Source organism: Heliangelus exortis, chromosome Z (genome assembly GCF_036169615.1).
Source record: "Heliangelus exortis chromosome Z, bHelExo1.hap1, whole genome shotgun sequence".
Lineage (NCBI taxonomy): Eukaryota > Metazoa > Chordata > Aves > Apodiformes > Trochilidae > Heliangelus > Heliangelus exortis.
In genome coordinates, this window is record NC_092454.1 from 12390399 (window position 1) to 12410943 (window position 20545).

The 20545-nt window shown below is 54.6% G+C and overlaps 3 protein-coding genes across 7 annotated transcripts; all 3 read right to left on the minus strand.

The window, feature by feature from the left end:
• Positions 1 to 4016: 4016 nt before the first annotated feature.
• Positions 4017 to 7917, minus strand: LOC139789359 (maestro heat-like repeat-containing protein family member 7). Of its 3 annotated transcripts, none has more exons than XM_071729944.1 (10): positions 7698 to 7917; positions 7272 to 7386; positions 6825 to 6959; positions 6314 to 6499; positions 6043 to 6198; positions 5644 to 5745; positions 5069 to 5168; positions 4903 to 4965; positions 4262 to 4439; positions 4017 to 4106 (listed from the first exon to the last, which is right to left on the minus strand). In XM_071729944.1, the coding sequence occupies exons 1-9, from the start codon at positions 7769 to 7771 to the stop codon at positions 4303 to 4305; spliced, it is 1068 nt and encodes a 355-aa protein (XP_071586045.1). In that variant the 5' UTR covers positions 7772 to 7917; the 3' UTR covers positions 4017 to 4106; positions 4262 to 4302. The 3 variants fall into 3 exon arrangements, with proteins under 3 accessions (XP_071586045.1, XP_071586047.1, XP_071586046.1); XM_071729945.1 differs by having other exon boundaries at positions 4026 to 4103; XM_071729946.1 differs by lacking the exon at positions 4903 to 4965.
• Positions 7858 to 10845, minus strand: LOC139789801 (uncharacterized). Its single transcript, XM_071730873.1, has 7 exons — positions 10197 to 10845; positions 9885 to 9982; positions 9555 to 9653; positions 9137 to 9217; positions 8714 to 8868; positions 8505 to 8619; positions 7858 to 8070 (listed from the first exon to the last, which is right to left on the minus strand). Exons 1-7 carry the CDS (start codon positions 10762 to 10764, stop codon positions 7858 to 7860), a joined length of 1329 nt encoding a protein of 442 aa, XP_071586974.1. The 5' UTR covers positions 10765 to 10845.
• A 5817-nt stretch (positions 10846 to 16662) lies between these two features.
• Positions 16663 to 20545, minus strand: LOC139789362 (maestro heat-like repeat-containing protein family member 7). 3 transcript variants are annotated; one of them, XM_071729955.1, is made up of 10 exons: positions 20323 to 20545; positions 19902 to 20016; positions 19455 to 19589; positions 18944 to 19129; positions 18673 to 18828; positions 18274 to 18375; positions 17706 to 17805; positions 17540 to 17602; positions 16899 to 17076; positions 16663 to 16740 (listed from the first exon to the last, which is right to left on the minus strand). In XM_071729955.1, the coding sequence occupies exons 1-9, from the start codon at positions 20394 to 20396 to the stop codon at positions 16940 to 16942; spliced, it is 1068 nt and encodes a 355-aa protein (XP_071586056.1). In that variant the 5' UTR covers positions 20397 to 20545; the 3' UTR covers positions 16663 to 16740; positions 16899 to 16939. The 3 variants fall into 3 exon arrangements, with proteins under 3 accessions (XP_071586056.1, XP_071586055.1, XP_071586057.1); XM_071729954.1 differs by having other exon boundaries at positions 16663 to 16743; XM_071729956.1 differs by lacking the exon at positions 17540 to 17602 and having other exon boundaries at positions 16663 to 16743.

Sequence of the window (20545 nt, forward strand, 5' to 3'; positions counted from 1 at the left end):
TTGAACATACCATGTAAAAGCATTCATATAATTAATAACAAAAAACCAACAGCTGCAGCTGCAAGGCTCTCGCTATTCTTCTTCCTTACATTTCTAAGCCATATCCCAGTGGAAAGAAAGCAAATAAGGAAAAAATACTCGGAATGAAAGCATGTAGTAGCTAACAGCTCTGTGGAAGATGAAGGTCCTGAAACACAGAAGACAATAGGAAAGGTTTGAGCCAAGTGCTTTTGAGCCAAACTTGGACTCGAGAAAAGGGATAAGCTGCTCAGAATGCTGAACTATGCAGGGAAGCCAGAACTTCACGTTGAATCAGACACACGAGAGAGCTAATAAGCGATGAATAGGTAGAGCTATGATCCACTTAGTCAGCAGTGGATCAATGAGAAAAATCACTAGCTACAGAAGAGTTATGTTGCCAGAGGAGTTACGAGCGATGAGTAAGTAAATCCTGGCTTCTACCTAAATTCACCAGTTCAACAACATCACTGCAGACAAAAGGGTAAACTGGTATCAGATGAAATTCCAAGGAACTCAATTATATTACAGATTAACCAAGATGAGGAGAAGCTTAGCAGCTTCACCAGCAAAACCTGCTGGCATTTGCCAGCCTAAAACCACCTGCTGCTATCAAGAAATCAGTTTGAAAACGTCAATTTTTAGGCCATCTTTTATTTTTAAGTCATTGAAAGCCAACTAGCCAACACACAGCTGATGCTCAGATGTTCCCTGGAGTGATTGCTTAGAACGAGCCAAAGACACACATACACACACACACACACAAAAAAAAAAAAAAAAAAAAAAAAAAAAAAAAAATCCAAAAAACACAAACACAAATTCCTTGGCAAATACTGTAAAAACCAGCAACATCTTACAGGAGCTTCAACATCCGTAATGGAATCAGTGGCTGTAGGACATCAGCTCCCCCTCTTGTTTTTTCAGCTTTGTTTTTTTGAGTCACAGCTAAGAAATATTTGCAGGGGAATAAAAAAGCAGTCTTTGAATTACCAGAATTTAAAATATTAAAAAAAAAAGAAAAAAAATCTGTGAATCTTTACAGCTTTTGTTCCGTTTTATATAAAAAAAAAAAAAAAGTCCTTGAATTATCCATAAATACGGTAACAGATACCAAAACATACAGCTACAGTTCTGCTTCAGTAACATCCTCATCAGGGCAACAATAATATTCCACAAAACAGATCTGTCCATCCTCATTCCTAATCATATACTGCAGTGAAAGAAATCCTTGGCCATCTGTTCGAATGGACACTTCACAAGATAAAGCCTATGCCTTTGTAGATGGTTTGAGCAAAGAAATCTTGTACCTGCAAGGGAAAAAAAAAAAAACCAATCTGAAAAAAATACATTGTGCAGGGAAAAGCTGTAACTTTGCTCCTAATTAGACACCTAAACACTCATAAACAATTAGCAACATGCTAATTTATTCTTTGCCTGGTAACAACATTGGACAGGCACTGCTCAGCTTTTGAGCACAAACTTTCATCAGGCTGGAAGTATTCTTTTCCCACTGTACTAGTCAATGCTACACTAATGCAAAATCAGGGTTTTAAACTTTCTAGCTAGATCACGAGACCTGCCACACAGGGCACTGATCACAGAGTCCCTCAGCCCAGAGTTGTCTGGGTCTGCTTACAGTGGAATGCTTCCATCAAATCAGAGTCCCTAGGGTAGTCCAGATGTGCACTTCCTGCATTTCCAGAAGTCGATAACCTGAAGGCACCACCTCAGAATACACGGTAACAGCTCTCTAAAAACTCTACCACAATCACTTGCAATGTCTGTTGAGATATTCAAGAAACACTATTGTTTGTTTTGCTTCACTTAATTAAAAAATGCTAAAGGTTCCACACCAATGCCGTGTTTACCAGGTCGTCAAGGTATTCATTACATCCATTAACATTCCATATATTAATCCCATGACATATTGTGATTTGCCACGCTCCCTTCTTTAACTAAAGCCATCACTGAAAACAGCTCCTCTCTCTTCACCTTGAAAACTTCCAGTCCTGCCAATGGAAGCCAAGCATGAACATCTGAATTGAAAGCAATCTCCAGTACCTGAAGTAGGGTTTTTCTGGAGTCATGGCAATCTGCAGACCTTCACTGGTCATATCTGGTTCAGCAAATGCTTCTCGTAGCCCCTCTGACTGCAGGATAATTTTATTAACAACCTTCCTGTTTTACTGGCATATGAGGCACAGATCATTTCCGCAGAGTCACAGAATAATTTGGGTTGGAAGGAACCTCTACAGGTCATCTAACCTCTACAGGTCCCTGTAAGCAGGGACATCCCCAACTGGATCAGGTTGCTCAGAGCCTCATCGAGCCTCACCTTGAATCTCTCCAGGGTCGAGGCCCCAGCCACCTCCTGTTCCATTTTATCACCACCCTTATGGTGAAGAACTCCTTCTTCACATCCAATCTTAATCTGCTCTTCTCTAAAACCATTGCCCCTCGTTCGTCCTATCACTCCAGGCCCTTGCAAACGGTCCCTCTCCAGCCTTCCCGTAGCCCCTGCAGGCGAACTCAAAGGTCACTAGGAGGTCTCCCCGGAGCCTTCTCTTCTCCAGGCTCCACAAGCCCAGCTCCCACAGCCTCTCTTCACAGGAGAGGTGTTCAACCCCACGACCATTTTTGTGTCCTCCTCCCATCAGGTCCATGTCCTTCCTGTGCTGAGTGAGGGCTCCAGAGACGGATGCAATACTCCAGGTGAGGACACAATGTCCTTACTTGGGCAGAAGTCTGTATCTGCTAAAGGTGCTCTGCAACAGCAGGTGATGTCTCTCTTGCTTATGACATTTGGTTTGGGCCAGCGGGTTGTGTGATTTCTGAAGAACAGTTGAAATTCTGGACTGCTGCATCTTTCTGCTCACAGGACCAAGGGGACTTGGTCGTGTTAAATCTCATACAATTGGCCACGACCCATCGATCCAGGTTCCTTTGCAGAGGTTCCTTGCCTCCCTACTCCCAGGACATTCCTCTCCCATCATCCCCTCTCCACTCATCCCCAAGACGTCCCCGTTTGTCTGTGGGGAGACCCCAAAACCAGCGACTTCTCCCCTGCTCATTCTAGTGCTCACCGGCTCCTCCTTGTGCCCCCAGATGCTTTCCAGTGCCCTCTCCTAGTTCCCAGCACTGCCCCCAGCAGCTCCCAGTGTCCCTCACTAACTTCCAGTACCTCCCAGTGCCCCCCGCCCCATCTCACAGAGCTGATCCCACGGCCCCAGAACTTCCATTCCTGATTTAACAGACGCTCAGCTGGAAGGAAGTTGGTAGCTCAGCAGAGAACAGACCCCACACGTGCCGTGCCTTCCAAACGCCACATTTTATTTGGGGGACTTTGTGACCTCTTGGTAGCTCTGCCAGAACTGCCGTTTCCTCCTCTCTGATGAGAAAAGGAAAGCAACTCTGGCTCAGCTGCTGCTGGAGGAGAGCCTCAACAACTCCAGAGACACCCGGGTGACCTCCTGGAAGTGATGGAAGAGGAAGGCATGAGCTGCTTCCAGCAGGTGGGGACAGCTGGAACTGTTGGCAGTCTCTGGATGCCAGAGCAACCAGCCACCAAGAGGTTGGTTTTGAGGCACTTGCAGCACTGGCTCACGATGCCCATGAAACTGAGCTGGACAGGGACAGGGACACCTCCCACCAGCCCAGGCTGCTGCCATCAGCAAGGGTTCCACATGGTCAGCTGTGAGCAGGACTGTCCCAGTGCTGGCGTGCTCAGTGATACAAGTTGAAGGTGAAACGTTCCCAATCTCCTGCTCATCCTGGCAGCTGCCAAACAAAGCCCTGAAAACAACAAAGCAGCGCTGGGGTTAACTGGAGCTTTGCTGCCTTAAACCCTGACCCCTTCTCCTCTGAGCCTCCTAGCACCTCCCGCCCCCAGAACCAGCGTGGGCAATGGCAGCAGCCACGCTGGCAGCCCGGGGAGTTGATGAGCTCCTCTTTTACCTGCCGGGTGCTTCCCGGAGCAACCACGGCCTCCGTCTGTGGAGCAAGAGGGGCAGGGTGGAGTTCCCAATGACATCTTCCCAGCTCCACCTTCATCACTGGCACCTTCAGTCCCCCGCTGCTGCTGTCCCCTGCTGGGAAGGTTTAATGGAGAGCGGTCTGAGGGGAGTCCTGGGTGTGGGCAGGAGAGTTTGGAGGGCACTGGTTTGGAGCAGGAGGCAGTCAAGCCCGGAGGTGCGCATGGGAGGTGTGGGGGGCAGCAGCCACAGCGTGGCGTCAGTGGAGGTACCGTCAGGAAGATGGCACCAGGAGCTTTGTCCCTGAGTCATCTCAGCAGAAACAGCAGAACAGAGATCGCAGGGACCATCGTGATCGTTGCTGGTCCTGCTCAGTTTCCAGGTTCTGCAAGGTCTCAGCTGCCAAGGAACGGACTCTGGGCTCAGGGTCATTCTCCAAGCTCTGGAGGGCTGCGACAGGAAGAAAGAGAGCAGTGGTGACACCTCACTGTCTGCACAGCCTGTCCTGTGCCAGCCCCATCTCTCTCCTTCCCTGGCCAGGAGGAGCAGGTGGCACCAAGGGAGCAGCTGGAAGCTGCTGCTCAGCAATCCCAGACTGCGCTGGGCTGGAAGGGACCTTAAGGATCACCCCATCCCAAGCCCTGCCAGGGACAGGGACACCTCCCACCAGCCCAGGCTGCTCCAAGCTCCAGCCTTCAACACTGCCAGGGGTGGAGCAGCCACAGCTTCTCTGGGCAGCCTGGGCCAGGGTCTCACCACGCTTGCAGTGAAGAACTCCTTCCTAATGTCCAGCCAAAATGTACCCTATGCATGCCCTAAGTGCCCCTGACAGGTTCGTCCCCGGCAGCCCCCTGCCCAGCCTCTGTCCCCTGCCCCCACCAGCCCCGGCCAGCCCAGCTCTGACCCTCCTCACCATCGCACATTTCCTGCAGCTCCTCCATGTCTGAGTCCTTACTCAGGTGCCGTGCAGCAGCCCCTGTGCACAGAGCTCCCGTCAGACCTCCCTCTCCCCAGCACTGTGGCAGCACAGCCCCCAGCCCGGGGCTGCCAGGAGAGGGTCCCCGGGGGCTGTGGCTCACCCATGAACTTGATGGCCGCCAATCTCACGTCGCACTGAGCGTCCCTCAGGTACGGCAGGCAGGCATGCACGTGGTACTTCACATCCCTGTCCCGCTCCACCTGGGGAGAGCCCAAGGTCACGGGGCTGGCTCAGGCCCTTCCCCGTGTGCCAGAGCAGTCCCTCAGCCCATCCCACCCCTTCCCCTCCAGGCCATTCCTTTCTGCCAGACAGGGCTGCAGCCAGAGCCACAGGCAGGGGGGCCGGGGGGAACCGGTACGCTGCGTGCTGCTGGCAGGGCCCAGGTGGGCCGGGGGCTCCTGCAGCACCCAGGGTCTGGGGGCAAGAGGGGCCTCAAGAAGAACCCCTGGGGGCTGCGTGCCTGAGGGAGGGGGAGGGGAAGGGGAAAGTGGAAAGGGGAAAATGGGAAGGGAAAGGGGGCACGGAGCTCCAGCCTGTGTGTTCCGCTCTGGAGCAGGGCCAGCGAGGAACACCTGCACGACCACACCCTGGGCACATGGGGGATCCCTTGTCCAGCCCAGGCCCTGGCACCTGGCACCTGGCACCTGGTACCTGGTACCTGGGGGTTGTCCTCACCAGGATCTCTGCAATCCTCATTGTCCGCTTCCTTTTGACCTCCCTCTTGAGCTTTCTCCACCCCAGGATCTTTGCACAGATGAGGAGGGCTTCGGCAGAGGCCTGCAAAGCAGCACACCGTGGGAGCTGACACCACAGCTCAGAGGAGGAGACCTCTCATGCCCCGCCTCCTCTGGGCAAGGCTGCAAGCTGTCCCCAGCTACTTATGGGAAGAGGCAGCTGGGGACAGAGCCTGAAGGGGGTTCAGTGCCCGAGGCAAGCTCAGGGGACAGCCACCACCTCAGGTACAGCACTCTGCCAGCCAGCACAAGAGAGACGGGCAAGAGCTGCTGAGCTGCTGCCAGGGAGGGCTTGGGCAGAGGGAAGGGCAAAGTAGGTGGTCAGCTCTGAAGTCTGTACCTGGGCCACACTCTCGCTCTTATCGTTCATCCTTAGCAAGAGGGAGACCAGGTTCCCCTGGATTATTATCTGCATCCACCTCTCCTTTCCGCTCACCAGAGTCCCCATTGTTTCTCCAAAGAGCTTAATGGAGAGCTCCCGCACCTGGCTGGACTCCTAGAAGGAAGGAAGAAAGGAAGGAAGGAAGGACGACAGGGTGGCTGCAGCAACAGCCTCTCCCTCTCCTTGCCCTCTGCCCCTCTGCAGGCTCAGGTTCCCACATCAGCCTTACATCATCAAAGAGGAGAGGGAGCTTCTCCGCCAGCATCACTGTGATGTGGATGGCCTCCTCATCCCCGGTGGGGTGAGCTGTTAGCTTCCTGAGGAGGAGCAGGGCCTCCACCCTGAGCTCTTCAGAGTTGTGCTCCAGTCTCCCCAGGATGCAGTCCAGCATAACCCTGTCCCGCATTTCTGCTGCCTGTGTGAAGCAGAGAACTTCTGTGATGGTGGAGCAGTGGAGCAGCAGCCTGGCAGAAACGCTCTGTGTGCCGAGCATCGGCCTCCTGCCCGGCTTCCCGGCAGGTGCTGCGGGCGTCTCTGCCGCCCCTCCTGCCTCCTGCCTCCTGCCTCGGGGGCTGAGGGAGAGCCAGGGAGAGCCAGGGAGGGCAGGACAGCAAAGGCTCTGTGGCCCCTGTTCAGCCACCCCTCTGCTGACAGCCACCTCCTTCCTCTCAGCCAGGCCCAAACCACCTGCCCCAGCCCCAGGCTGCCAAGGCATCTCCACCTGACTAGGCCTTGCTCACCATCTCCGGGTCCTGTGCAACTGCCACCAAGCCCCTGACCACCAGCAGAAGCATCCTGTCACTGCCACAGTCCAGGTAAGACCGGAGGAGCTGCAGATCACTCGACTGCTTTGCCATGTCTTCGCAGCCCAGCAGCTGAAAGGACAACAGTGAAAGACGGGCAGAGCTGCAGGACCCCGACGGTACTGTGCAGCTCCTGGCTCCCACTGCCAGCTCAGGGCCTGGGGACTGACACAGCCCATCCAGGGGGAAGCCCTGCCTGTGGACACGCAGGGCTGGCTCACTGCAGGGGTGGCTGAGCGCTGCCCCAGCAGGAAGGGCTGGAGGGCAGAGGGACTGAGAGCCGAGCCCTCCGTCCCAGCTCTGGGGACTGTCATCCCATCCCACCCGGCAGCCGCCTGTGCCAGAGGGACGGCTGCAGAAGCATCTCGCAGAGGCACTGCTTACCTCAACATAAAAAGCCATGGCAAAAGTGTTCTCCTGTTCCCTCCCGGAGTTTAGGGTGAATTTCATGTGCAGGAAGAGGTAGAGCCGCACAAAACCTGAGCTCCTGCACATCTCTCTGGTCAGGGAAAGAAAAGCAGTGCTGGCAGTGAGCAGGGCAGGCAAAACCTGGCTGGGATTGCCCTGCCCAGCCCAGTCAGGATAGCCCAGGCCGGGCCAGGCCGGGCCAGGCCAGGCCAGGCCATGTCTTTGCCCGCAGCCGCAAACACCACTTGCTGAGAGCGCCCTGGTCTCTCCCCAGGCACGGAGCACCCCTCGCCACTCGGATCGCTCCCTGGCCAGCACTGCAGCTGCAGCCCGGGGCCTGGGTGCCTGGGGACCTCTCTGCCCCTGGGCATGAGGCTTCTGAGGCTTGAGAGGGGTTCTCACCTGGCCAGCAAACTGACTGCTGCCTCCAGGGTCTCTCCTTGGAGCATCATGTCCCAGACGCCCTCCTCCTGCATCTGCTGGACATTCTCTCTACAGCCAGCAAGACACAGCAGATCTTTAATGGCCTCCACTGCCTCCCTGTGTGCAGAGCAAGGTCCAGTTACATACAGAGCAGGGGCCCCGGCCGGGGCCCAGGGGAATGGCAGGGCAAGGGGATGGCGCACCCCAAAGGGCTGCGTTGATCGTCTAGCAGGGTCTGTGCAGCCCGTGCCAGGCGGTCGAGCAGGGCCATCAGGAAATCTGGATAGTAGTACAATTTCAGGCTCTGCTGACAGTGGGGAGACTGGCTGAGCCTGCGCAGGACCCGGGATGCCTGCAGAAACGGCACAGGGACGGCTCTCAGTGCACAGACGCTGCTGTTGCTCTGAGGGCTCCCCTGCTGATTCAGGGTGGCCCCCCCTGGGCCAGCACAGCACGGTGACCCTCCCTCTGGCACCCAAATCCGACCCCCGCCCCAGGTTTCCAGCTGCAGTGCAGGGCAGGGGGTGCAGGCAGCGCGGGAGTGGAGTGCTGCCCGGAATGCTGCAGGGCTCCTCTTTGTGCTCGGGGGCCCCAGCAGCATGGGGCAGCCCCATGGGGCTGGCACAGATGGGGCTGGGCTGGTGGAGGGCAGGGCCCTGCTGGCCCTGAGACGTTGTGTCCCCAAGTCCTGGAGGATGGGGTTGTTTGGGGCAGGCAGGAGGGGCTGTGTCTGCTTTCCTGGGGAAAAGCCCTGAAGGGTGAGCAAGCCCTGCTCTGGTCACTCACAGCTGAGACGTGCTCCTCTGGTGCGGAGCCCTGGATCACGCGGAGCATCCCCTCGAAGATACTCTGCTCTTTGCTGAGTGGGGACAGCATCGCCTCCCACATAGCCACGGCAGCACTGCAAGCCAGAGTGCTCTGTTAGCAGGGCTGCCTCGGCCACCGTGCTGTTCCTGGGCTACGGAGCAAGTCCCCAGGGCTGTAGGGGCTCGTACCTGTCACAGTGGGGACTGATCCTCAGCAGGCTCCTGACTGTGTCCTCGGGGAACCTCTCGGCCAGCACCCGAAGCAGCGACCGCAGGCTGTGCCGGGCTGGCTCGCTGCAGACGTGCTCCACGGTGCTGTGGATGCACCTCAGGACCTCATGTGCCTGGAGGGGACACGGGTGACTATGGTGCTGCCACTGGAGTGCAACCATCTCCTCAGCTGCCACTGCAACTGCTGCCCTGCCCATATCCCTCTCTGCTGCCTTGACCTGGCTGCAGACGCCCAAGACGCTGGGATTTGGGAGGGAGGGGGCAGGCATGGCATGGAGGTGCTGGCATGAGGACTGGGACTCGGGATAGCCACAGAGTATCCAGGAGAGTGAGAATGGGGGAGGGGGGCAGAGGAACTTGTCTGGCCCTGGGTCTCCTTACCCTGCGAAAGGAAGGTCTCATGCCTGACTGCATCTCCCTGACAAGGAGAGCTCTGGGCGAGTCAATGAAGAGCACCAGGTCCTGCAAGAAGAAAAGCCAATGCTCTGCCCTGGGCTCTGGTGACTTTCCCAGAGGTGGCAGCTTAGCTTAGCACCTGGCAGGCCTTGGATCCTTTTCCAGGGCCTCCTGGGAACAGCAGCCAAGCCTGACTCGGCCTTCATGTCCCTGGGGTCCCTCCCAGCCTCAGGGCTCACACCAATCTGCTATGACCAGGGAGGTGACCAGAGCCCCTTCCCACTGAAGCCTCTGCTCCTTTCTGTGCCGCCCGCCAAAAGTGACTTCTGTACCCCTTGGGGTGCAGAAACCTCCGGAGGGGGTTGCACTGGGGAAGCTGTGACCTGCTCTGGAAATGCCAGACCTGAAAGAGTTGCTCCTGCAGGAGTTGCTCACTGAGGGTGTAGGAGCAAGAGTGGGGTCCCAAATCCCTCAGCTGCTTCTCCATATCACTCAGGTCATCCTGCAAGGAGAAGAGAAGGTTATGGGGCTCCTTTATTGATCCCTCCTACCCCCAAAGACACTCTGGTCTCTTTTGGGTTTTTGTTTGTTTGTTTGTTGGTTTTTTTTGTGTGTGTGTGTCTTTTTCCCCAGCTTTGCCCAGACGTCAGCTGTCCGGGAAAGGGATCTTTGAGCATGGGGGCAGCTGGAGCAGGCACAAGTAGGTCAGGTGGCAGTCTCTGTGGGTAGGTACCTCTCCTGTCTCCTCCACGGTGTCCAGCAAGAGCAGCTCATCCTCCTCCTCCTCAGCGGATGACCAAGTCAAATATGTGCTGGACGCAGACTCAGAATCTAAGCAGGCAAGAGAGAAGGGTGAGCTGAAGGTGCTGGCAGGAGAGGCTGAAGAGCCCCAGCCGGCCCCCAGCCGTGTGCCAGCTCCCAAGGAGAGAGCCAGCCCTGGGCCAGGGCACCCAAAGAGGGGACTGCCACGGATCAGGCCAGGGATGTGCCCAGCAAGCACTGCCATGCAGGAGCACAGCAAAGCAGCCAAAGGCCCCTCACTCACCTGTCTCCAGCAGCTGGGCCTTGTACAGCTCGCTTGTGGTGGGGGGATGGCTTCCTCCTTCTTCTCCCGCCTTGGCCAGCTGGGGCTGGCTCGGGGGTCTCTGTTCCTTGGGGAAGGAAGAGAGGCCATGGGGGTGGGATAAGGGGCTGGCTCTCTCCTCACTCCTGGGGGAGGAGGAGAGGCCCTGGGGGGTGGGTATGGGGGTGGCAGTGCTGCTGGCCTCAAGGCTGCACTGCCTGTGGGGAGAGCCCGTGGGACCAAGGGGGCTGTGTGGGGGCAGGGAGAGGTCTGGGGTGGGCTCTTCATGGCCCGGCCATGGATCTCCAGGGGATGGAGGCTCCTGGGCAGCCTGCAAAGAACCAGAGCCCTCAGGGTCTGGGTCAAGGCTCCCAGTAGACAGACCACAAGGGGCTGTCATGTTCCTCCACGTATTCCCCTGCTGCATCCGCACAGGCCACGCTTCAGCCCCAGACTCAGCCCCAGCCCCGGCCCCAGCCCCTGGCTGAGTACTCTCCTGGCGACCAGAAGAACCTTCTTGGTCCACTTGGCTTCTCTCGGGTGCAGACATTGCTCAGTTCTCCTCTACAGAACTGTGCTCGAGTCTGATCCCACGCTTGTCCTCCCGGACACTGAGCCAGGACCTCCTTTGCACTCGGAAGGGACCTCGGGACCCAGGGTGTCACGGGTGATGTCACAAAGGGTCCCCTTGTGACCTGGCAATCAAGCAGGGTGTGTCCAGGTGGGTGCTGGCACATGGAATCATAGAACCATCATGGCTGGAAAGGACCTTCAAGGTCACTGAGTCCGAGTGTCAGTCCTACACTACCTGAACCACTACCACCCCAAGCACCACAGCTGCCCCTTTGTTGAACAGCTTCAGGGATGGAGACTCCACCAGCAAAAACTTCACAAAACCTTCAGCTTGCTATTTGGAGACAAAGCATCAATCCCAGATCGAAAGCGAGAGCTGACTTCAGTGCCACTCCTATCCAGCTGACATCGCCATTAGCAAAATTGTTGTCAGCTTACTTGGAGGATGGTGGGAGACCTGCTCTGCCACTAATGTTCCACTGGATCAATCCCCTATTCACAACTGCCAGAAACCTTCCCCAGTCTACTTGTGAGCTGCAGGCCATTTCCCCAGAAAAGGTTTAAGGTTATCTCCTATCGACTGTGAGGTGCGGACCAGACAGCTGAAGTCGTCTCCTTAAGGAAACTAATGATAGGATTAATCTCTCCTTTTTCAGTCTGGAATTCCTCGTTTAAACCCAACCACGCTGCCCAGGAAGATCCGTGCTTTCAGAATGCGGCTTGTTCAGCTTCGGTGATCAATTCTTTCATTGTTTTCCTGCAGAGCTTTTTGGCTTGGTATGGTGTGGTTTGGTTTGGTTTCGTTTGGTGGGGTTTTTTGTTTTATTTTGACGGTTTGTTTTTTGTGGTTTTTTAGCTCTTTGTGTTTTTCATGGGTTTCCTTTTTTAGCCTTATCATTCCAAGAGTATAGTCATGTCTTTCCAAAAAATCAATATTCAGTTGAGTCCCTTTCAGTGCACATCAGGCCACATGGTACACAGAGAATTGTTCTTGTTCTCCTGCAACCACTTTTATACTCATTCTCGTTCTGTAAAGTCACTCTTACCTAATTCCTTTTCTTAGCCCCTAAGCATTGTACGTTAATATTCTTCTGCTTTCCGTAGTTATTGCCTTGTGTGTTTTGTTTGTTGTTGTTTTTTGTTTTCTTGCTTTTTTCTTAAGCTTTTAAATAAAAGATGTGCTCAGTAACAGCCAGTCCTGTCCACTTCAGGATAAAAAACTTTAAATACTTTAAATAGTAGCCCTTCAGCTACATGGTCAAGGAAAATGTATCCGTTCAGATCTCCTTTCTGTGAAGAAACATGACTAATCGCAGAGGAGTTTAGAATCAGTATTTTCCGGGAGGACTATTTTACATACAGCAAGTCACTTCTTGGTATATGGTAGGAACCACCACTTTACGATAATTAAAATCGCTCGGGGAGCAATTTTTTATTTCTGAAAGAATAGTCACAGATGCCCATAGAATTTCACAGCTCAGTGACTGATCTAATACACTTACTATCCATAGGGGGTTATCACTCTGCTAATCTCAACTTTCACCTTCAAATGAAGTCCTCAGTTGCGGAATGGCTTTAGTTTGGGTGGTGGTTTTTTCCTTTGATGCAGTTCGGGTGGATTTTTGGGGGGTAAGATTTGTAAAATCTCAATTATCAGTAAGAAATTGAATTTTGAAAACTAGCTAGAAATTGAGGCAATTTCTCTTCCATGCAAAACTCTCCTAGTCCAACCAAGCTGTAAGATGTGTGTAACTTTGACATGGGTGACCTGAATGAGCTGCACATGGTTCCCACAGAGAGAGGGAACCCTTCTCTTCCTTGCAGATTTTGTCACAAGAAGAACAGAAATGAAAACAGTTATGCCAATATTGAACATACCATGTAAAAGCATTCATATAATTAATAACAAAAAACCAACAGCTGCAGCTGCAAGGCTCTCGCTATTCTTCTTCCTTACATTTCTAAGCCATATCCCAGTGGAAAGAAAGCAAATAAGGAAAAAATACTCGGAATGAAAGCATGTAGTAGCTAACAGCTCTGTGGAAGATGAAGGTCCTGAAACACAGAAGACAATAGGAAAGGTTTGAGCCAAGTGCTTTTGAGCCAAACTTGGACTCGAGAAAAGGGATAAGCTGCTCAGAATGCTGAACTATGCAGGGAAGCCAGAACTTCACGTTGAATCAGACACACGAGAGAGCTAATAAGCGATGAATAGGTAGAGCTATGATCCACTTAGTCAGCAGTGGATCAATGAGAAAAATCACTAGCTACAGAAGAGTTATGTTGCCAGAGGAGTTACGAGCGATGAGTAAGTAAATCCTGGCTTCTACCTAAATTCACCAGTTCAACAACATCACTGCAGACAAAAGGGTAAACTGGTATCAGATGAAATTCCAAGGAACTCAATTATATTACAGATTAACCAAGATGAGGAGAAGCTTAGCAGCTTCACCAGCAAAACCTGCTGGCATTTGCCAGCCTAAAACCACCTGCTGCTATCAAGAAATCAGTTTGAAAACGTCAATTTTTAGGCCATCTTTTATTTTTAAGTCATTGAAAGCCAACTAGCCAACACACAGCTGATGCTCAGATGTTCCCTGGAGTGATTGCTTAGAACGAGCCAAAGACACACATACACATACACAAAAAAAAAAAAAAAAAAAAAAAAAAAAAAAAATCCAAAAAACACAAACACAAATTCCTTGGCAAATACTGTAAAAACCAGCAACATCTTACAGGAGCTTCAACATCCGTAACGGAATCAGTGGCTGTAGGACATCAGCTCCCCCTCTTGTTTTTTCAGCTTTGTTTTTTTGAGTCACAGCTAAGAAATATTTGCAGGGGAATAAAAAAGCAGTCTTTGAATTACCAGAATTTAAAATATTAAAAAAAAAGAAAAAAAATCTGTGAATCTTTACAGCTTTTGTTCCGTTTTATATTAAAAAAAAAAAAAAGTCCTTGAATTATCCATAAATACGGTAACAGATACCAAAACATACAGCTACAGTTCTGCTTCAGTAACATCCTCATCAGGGCAACAATAATATTCCACAAAACAGATCTGTCCATCCTCATTCCTAATCATATACTGCAGTGAAAGAAATCCTTGGCCATCTGTTCGAATGGACACTTCACAAGATAAAGCCTATGCCTTTGTAGATGGTTTGAGCAAAGAAATCTTGTACCTGCAAGGGAAAAAAAAAAACCAATCTGAAAAAAATACATTGTGCAGGGAAAAGCTGTAACTTTGCTCCTAATTAGACACCTAAACACTCATAAACAATTAGCAACATGCTAATTTATTCTTTGCCTGGTAACAACATTGGACAGGCACTGCTCAGCTTTTGAGCACAAACTTTCATCAGGCTGGAAGTATTCTTTTCCCACTGTACTAGTCAATGCTACACTAATGCAAAATCAGGGTTTTAAACTTTCTAGCTAGATCACGAGACCTGCCACACAGGGCACTGATCACAGAGTCCCTCAGCCCAGAGTTGTCTGGGTCTGCTTACAGTGGAATGCTTCCATCAAATCAGAGTCCCTAGGGTAGTCCAGATGTGCACTTCCTGCATTTCCAGAAGTCGATAACCTGAAGGCACCACCTCAGAATACACGGTAACAGCTCTCTAAAAACTCTACCACAATCACTTGCAATGTCTGTTGAGATATTCAAGAAACACTATTGTTTGTTTTGCTTCACTTAATTAAAAAATGCTAAAGGTTCCACACCAATGCCGTGTTTACCAGGTCGTCAAGGTATTCATTACATCCATTAACATTCCATATATTAATCCCATGACATATTGTGATTTGCCACGCTCCCTTCTTTAACTAAAGCCATCACTGAAAACAGCTCCTCTCTCTTCACCTTGAAAACTTCCAGTCCTGCCAATGGAAGCCAAGCATGAACATCTGAATTGAAAGCAATCTCCAGTACCTGAAGTAGGGTTTTTCTGGAGTCATGGCAATCTGCAGACCTTCACTGGTCATATCTGGTTCAGCAAATGCTTCTCGTAGCCCCTCTGACTGCAGGATAATTTTATTAACAACCTTCCTGTTTTACTGGCATATGAGGCACAGATCATTTCCGCAGAGTCACAGAATAATTTGGGTTGGAAGGAACCTCTACAGGTCATCTAACCTCTACAGGTCCCTGTAAGCAGGGACATCCCCAACTGGATCAGGTTGCTCAGAGCCTCATCGAGCCTCACCTTGAATCTCTCCAGGGTCGAGGCCCCAGCCACCTCCTGTTCCATTTTATCACCACCCTTATGGTGAAGAACTCCTTCTTCACATCCAATCTTAATCTGCTCTTCTCTAAAACCATTGCCCCTCGTTCGTCCTATCACTCCAGGCCCTTGCAAACGGTCCCTCTCCAGCCTTCCCGTAGCCCCTGCAGGCAAACTCAAAGGTCACTAGGAGGTCTCCCCGGAGCCTTCTCTTCTCCAGGCTCCACAAGCCCAGCTCCCACAGCCTCTCTTCACAGGAGAGGTGTTCAACCCCACGACCATTTTTGTGTCCTCCTCCCATCAGGTCCATGTCCTTCCTGTGCTGAGTGAGGGCTCCAGAGACGGATGCAATACTCCAGGTGAGGACACAATGTCCTTACTTGGGCAGAAGTCTGTATCTGCTAAAGGTGCTCTGCAACAGCAGGTGATGTCTCTCTTGCTTATGACATTTGGTTTGGGCCAGCGGGTTGTGTGATTTCTGAAGAACAGTTGAAATTCTGGACTGCTGCATCTTTCTGCTCACAGGACCAAGGGGACTTGGTCGTGTTAAATCTCATACAATTGGCCACGACCCATCGATCCAGGTTCCTTTGCAGAGCCTCCCTACTCCCAGGACATTCCTCTCCCATCATCCCCTCTCCACTCATCCCCAAGACGTCCCCGTTTGTCTGTGGGGAGACCCCAAAACCAGCGACTTCTCCCCTGCTCATTCTAGTGCTCACCGGCTCCTCCTTGTGCCCCCAGATGCTTTCCAGTGCCCTCTCCTAGTTCCCAGCACTGCCCCCAGCAGCTCCCAGTGTCCCTCACTAACTTCCAGTACCTCCCAGTGCCCCCCGCCCCATCTCACAGAGCTGATCCCACGGCCCCAGAACTTCCATTCCTGATTTAACAGACGCTCAGCTGGAAGGAAGTTGGTAGCTCAGCAGAGAACAGACCCCACACGTGCCGTGCCTTCCAAACGCCACATTTTATTTGGGGGACTTTGTGACCTCTTGGTAGCTCTGCCAGAACTGCCGTTTCCTCCTCTCTGATGAGAAAAGGAAAGCAACTCTGGCTCAGCTGCTGCTGGAGGAGAGCCTCAACAACTCCAGAGACACCCGGGTGACCTCCTGGAAGTGATGGAAGAGGAAGGCATGAGCTGCTTCCAGCAGGTGGGGACAGCTGGAACTGTTGGCAGTCTCTGGATGCCAGAGCAACCAGCCACCAAGAGGTTGGTTTTGAGGCACTTGCAGCACTGGCTCACGATGCCCATGAAACTGAGCTGGACAGGGACAGGGACACCTCCCACCAGCCCAGGCTGCTGCCATCAGCAAGGGTTCCACATGGTCAGCTGTGAGCAGGACTGTCCCAGTGCTGGCGTGCTCAGTGATACAAGTTGAAGGCGAAACGTTCCCAATCTCCTGCTCATCCTGGCAGCTGCCAAACAAAGCCCTGAAAACAACAAAGCAGCGCTGGGGTTAACTGGAGCTTTGCTGCCTTAAACCCTGACCCCTTCTCCTCTGAGCCTCCTAGCACCTCCCGCCCCCAGAACCAGCGTGGGCAATGGCAGCAGCCACGCTGGCAGCCCGGGGAGTTGATGAGCTCCTCTTTTACCTGCCGGGTGCTTCCCGGAGCAACCACGGCCTCCGTCTGTGGAGCAAGAGGGGCAGGGTGGAGTTCCCAATGACATCTTCCCAGCTCCACCTTCATCACTGGCACCTTCAGTCCCCCGCTGCTGCTGTCCCCTGCTGGGAAGGTTTAATGGAGAGCGGTCTGAGGGGAGTCCTGGGTGTGGGCAGGAGAGTTTGGAGGGCACTGGTTTGGAGCAGGAGGCAGTCAAGCCCGGAGGTGCGCATGGGAGGTGTGGGGGGCAGCAGCCACAGCGTGGCGTCAGTGGAGGTACCGTCAGGAAGATGGCACCAGGAGCTTTGTCCCTGAGTCATCTCAGCAGAAACAGCAGAACAGAGATCGCAGGGACCATCGTGATCGTTGCTGGTCCTGCTCAGTTTCCAGGTTCTGCAAGGTCTCAGCTGCCAAGGAACGGACTCTGGGCTCAGGGTCATTCTCCAAGCTCTGGAGGGCTGCGACAGGAAGAAAGAGAGCAGTGGTGACACCTCACTGTCTGCACAGCCTGTCCTGTGCCAGCCCCATCTCTCTCCTTCCCTGGCCAGGAGGAGCAGGTGGCACCAAGGGAGCAGCTGGAAGCTGCTGCTCAGCAATCCCAGACTGCGCTGGGCTGGAAGGGACCTTAAGGATCACCCCATCCCAAGCCCTGCCAGGGACAGGGACACCTCCCACCAGCCCAGGCTGCTCCAAGCTCCAGCCTTCAACACTGCCAGGGGTGGAGCAGCCACAGCTTCTCTGGGCAGCCTGGGCCAGGGTCTCACCACGCTCGCAGTGAAGAACTCCTTCCTAATGTCCAGCCAAAATGTACCCTATGCATGCCCTAAGTGCCCCTGACAGGTTCGTCCCCGGCAGCCCCCTGCCCAGCCTCTGTCCCCTGCCCCCACCAGCCCCGGCCAGCCCAGCTCTGACCCTCCTCACCATCGCACATTTCCTGCAGCTCCTCCATGTCTGAGTCCTTACTCAGGTGCCGTGCAGCAGCCCCTGTGCACAGAGCTCCCGTCAGACCTCCCTCTCCCCAGCACTGTGGCAGCACAGCCCCCAGCCCGGGGCTGCCAGGAGAGGGTCCCCGGGGGCTGTGGCTCACCCATGAACTTGATGGCCGCCAATCTCACGTCGCACTGAGCGTCCCTCAGGTACGGCAGGCAGGCATGCACGTGGTACTTCACATCCCTGTCCCGCTCCACCTGGGGAGAGCCCAAGGTCACGGGGCTGGCTCAGGCCCTTCCCCGTGTGCCAGAGCAGTCCCTCAGCCCATCCCACCCCTTCCCCTCCAGGCCATTCCTTTCTGCCAGACAGGGCTGCAGCCAGAGCCACAGGCAGGGGGGCCGGGGGGAACCGGTACGCTGCGTGCTGCTGGCAGGGCCCAGGTGGGCCGGGGGCTCCTGCAGCACCCAGGGTCTGGGGGCAAGAGGGGCCTCAAGAAGAACCCCTGGGGGCTGCGTGCCTGAGGGAGGGGGAGGGGAAGGGGAAAGTGGAAAGGGGAAAATGGGAAGGGAAAGGGGGCACGGAGCTCCAGCCTGTGTGTTCCGCTCTGGAGCAGGGCCAGCGAGGAACACCTGCACGACCACACCCTGGGCACATGGGGGATCCCTTGTCCAGCCCAGGCCCTGGCACCTGGCACCTGGCACCTGGTACCTGGGGGTTGTCCTCACCAGGATCTCTGCAATCCTCATTGTCCGCTTCCTTTTGACCTCCCTCTTGAGCTTTCTCCACCCCAGGATCTTTGCACAGATGAGGAGGGCTTCGGCAGAGGCCTGCAAAGCAGCACACCGTGGGAGCTGACACCACAGCTCAGAGGAGGAGACCTCTCATGCCCCGCCTCCTCTGGGCAAGGCTGCAAGCTGTCCCCAGCTACTTATGGGAAGAGGCAGCTGGGGACAGAGCCTGAAGGGGGTTCAGCGCCCGAGGCAAGCTCAGGGGACAGCCACCACCTCAGGTACAGCACTCTGCCAGCCAGCACAAGAGAGACGGGCAAGAGCTGCTGAGCTGCTGCCAGGGAGGGCTTGGGCAGAGGGAAGGGCAAAGTAGGTGGTCAGCTCTGAAGTCTGTACCTGGGCCACACTCTCGCTCTTATCGTTCATCCTTAGCAAGAGGGAGACCAGGTTCCCCTGGATTATTATCTGCATCCACCTCTCCTTTCCGCTCACCAGAGTCCCCATTGTTTCTCCAAAGAGCTTAATGGAGAGCTCCCGCACCTGGCTGGACTCCTAGAAGGAAGGAAGAAAGGAAGGAAGGAAGGACGACAGGGTGGCTGCAGCAACAGCCTCTCCCTCTCCTTGCCCTCTGCCCCTCTGCAGGCTCAGGTTCCCACATCAGCCTTACATCATCAAAGAGGAGAGGGAGCTTCTCCGCCAGCATCACTGTGATGTGGATGGCCTCCTCATCCCCGGTGGGGTGAGCTGTTAGCTTCCTGAGGAGGAGCAGGGCCTCCACCCTGAGCTCTTCAGAGTTGTGCTCCAGTCTCCCCAGGATGCAGTCCAGCATAACCCTGTCCCGCATTTCTGCTGCCTGTGTGAAGCAGAGAACTTCTGTGATGGTGGAGCAGTGGAGCAGCAGCCTGGCAGAAACGCTCTGTGTGCCGAGCATCGGCCTCCTGCCCGGCTTCCCGGCAGGTGCTGCGGGCGTCTCTGCCGCCCCTCCTGCCTCCTGCCTCCTGCCTCGGGGGCTGAGGGAGAGCCAGGGAGAGCCAGGGAGGGCAGGACAGCAAAGGCTCTGTGGCCCCTGTTCAGCCACCCCTCTGCTGACAGCCACCTCCTTCCTCTCAGCCAGGCCCAAACCACCTGCCCCAGCCCCAGGCTGCCAAGGCATCTCCACCTGACTAGGCCTTGCTCACCATCTCCGGGTCCTGTGCAACTGCCACCAAGCCCCTGACCACCAGCAGAAGCATCCTGTCACTGCCACAGTCCAGGTAAGACCGGAGGAGCTGCAGATCACTCGACTGCTTTGCCATGTCTTCGCAGCCCAGCAGCTGAAAGGACAACAGTGAAAGACGGGCAGAGCTGCAGGACCCCGACGGTACTGTGCAGCTCCTGGCTCCCACTGCCAGCTCAGGGCCTGGGGACTGACACAGCCCATCCAGGGGGAAGCCCTGCCTGTGGACACGCAGGGCTGGCTCACTGCAGGGGTGGCTGAGCGCTGCCCCAGCAGGAAGGGCTGGAGGGCAGAGGGACTGAGAGCCGAGCCCTCCGTCCCAGCTCTGGGGACTGTCATCCCATCCCAGCCGGCAGCCGCCTGTGCCAGAGGGACGGCTGCAGAAGCATCTCGCAGAGGCACTGCTTACCTCAACATAAAAAGCCATGGCAAAAGTGTTCTCCTGTTCCCTCCCGGAGTTTAGGGTGAATTTCATGTGCAGGAAGAGGTAGAGCCGCACGAAACCTGAGCTCCTGCACATCTCTCTGGTAAGGGAAAGAAAAGCAGTGCTGGCAGTGAGCAGGGCAGGCAAAACCTGGCTGGGATTGCCCTGCCCAGCCCAGTCAGGATAGCCCAGGCCGGGCCAGGCCGGGCCAGGCCAGGCCATGTCTTTGCCCGCAGCCGCAAACACCACTTGCTGAGAGCGCCCTGGTCTCTCCCCAGGCATGGAGCACCCCTCGCCACTCGGATCGCTCCCTGGCCAGCACTGCAGCTGCAGCCCGGGGCCTGGGTGCCTGGGGACCTCTCTGCCCCTGGGCATGAGGCTTCTGAGGCTTGAGAGGGGTTCTCACCTGGCCAGCAAACTGACTGCTGCCTCCAGGGTCTCTCCTTGGAGCATCATGTCCCAGACGCCCTCCTCCTGCATCTGCTGGACATTCTCTCTACAGCCAGCAAGACACAGCAGATCTTTAATGGCCTCCACTGCCTCCCTGTGTGCAGAGCAAGGTCCAGTTACATACAGAGCAGGGGCCCCGGCCGGGGCCCAGGGGAATGGCAGGGCAAGGGGATGGCGCA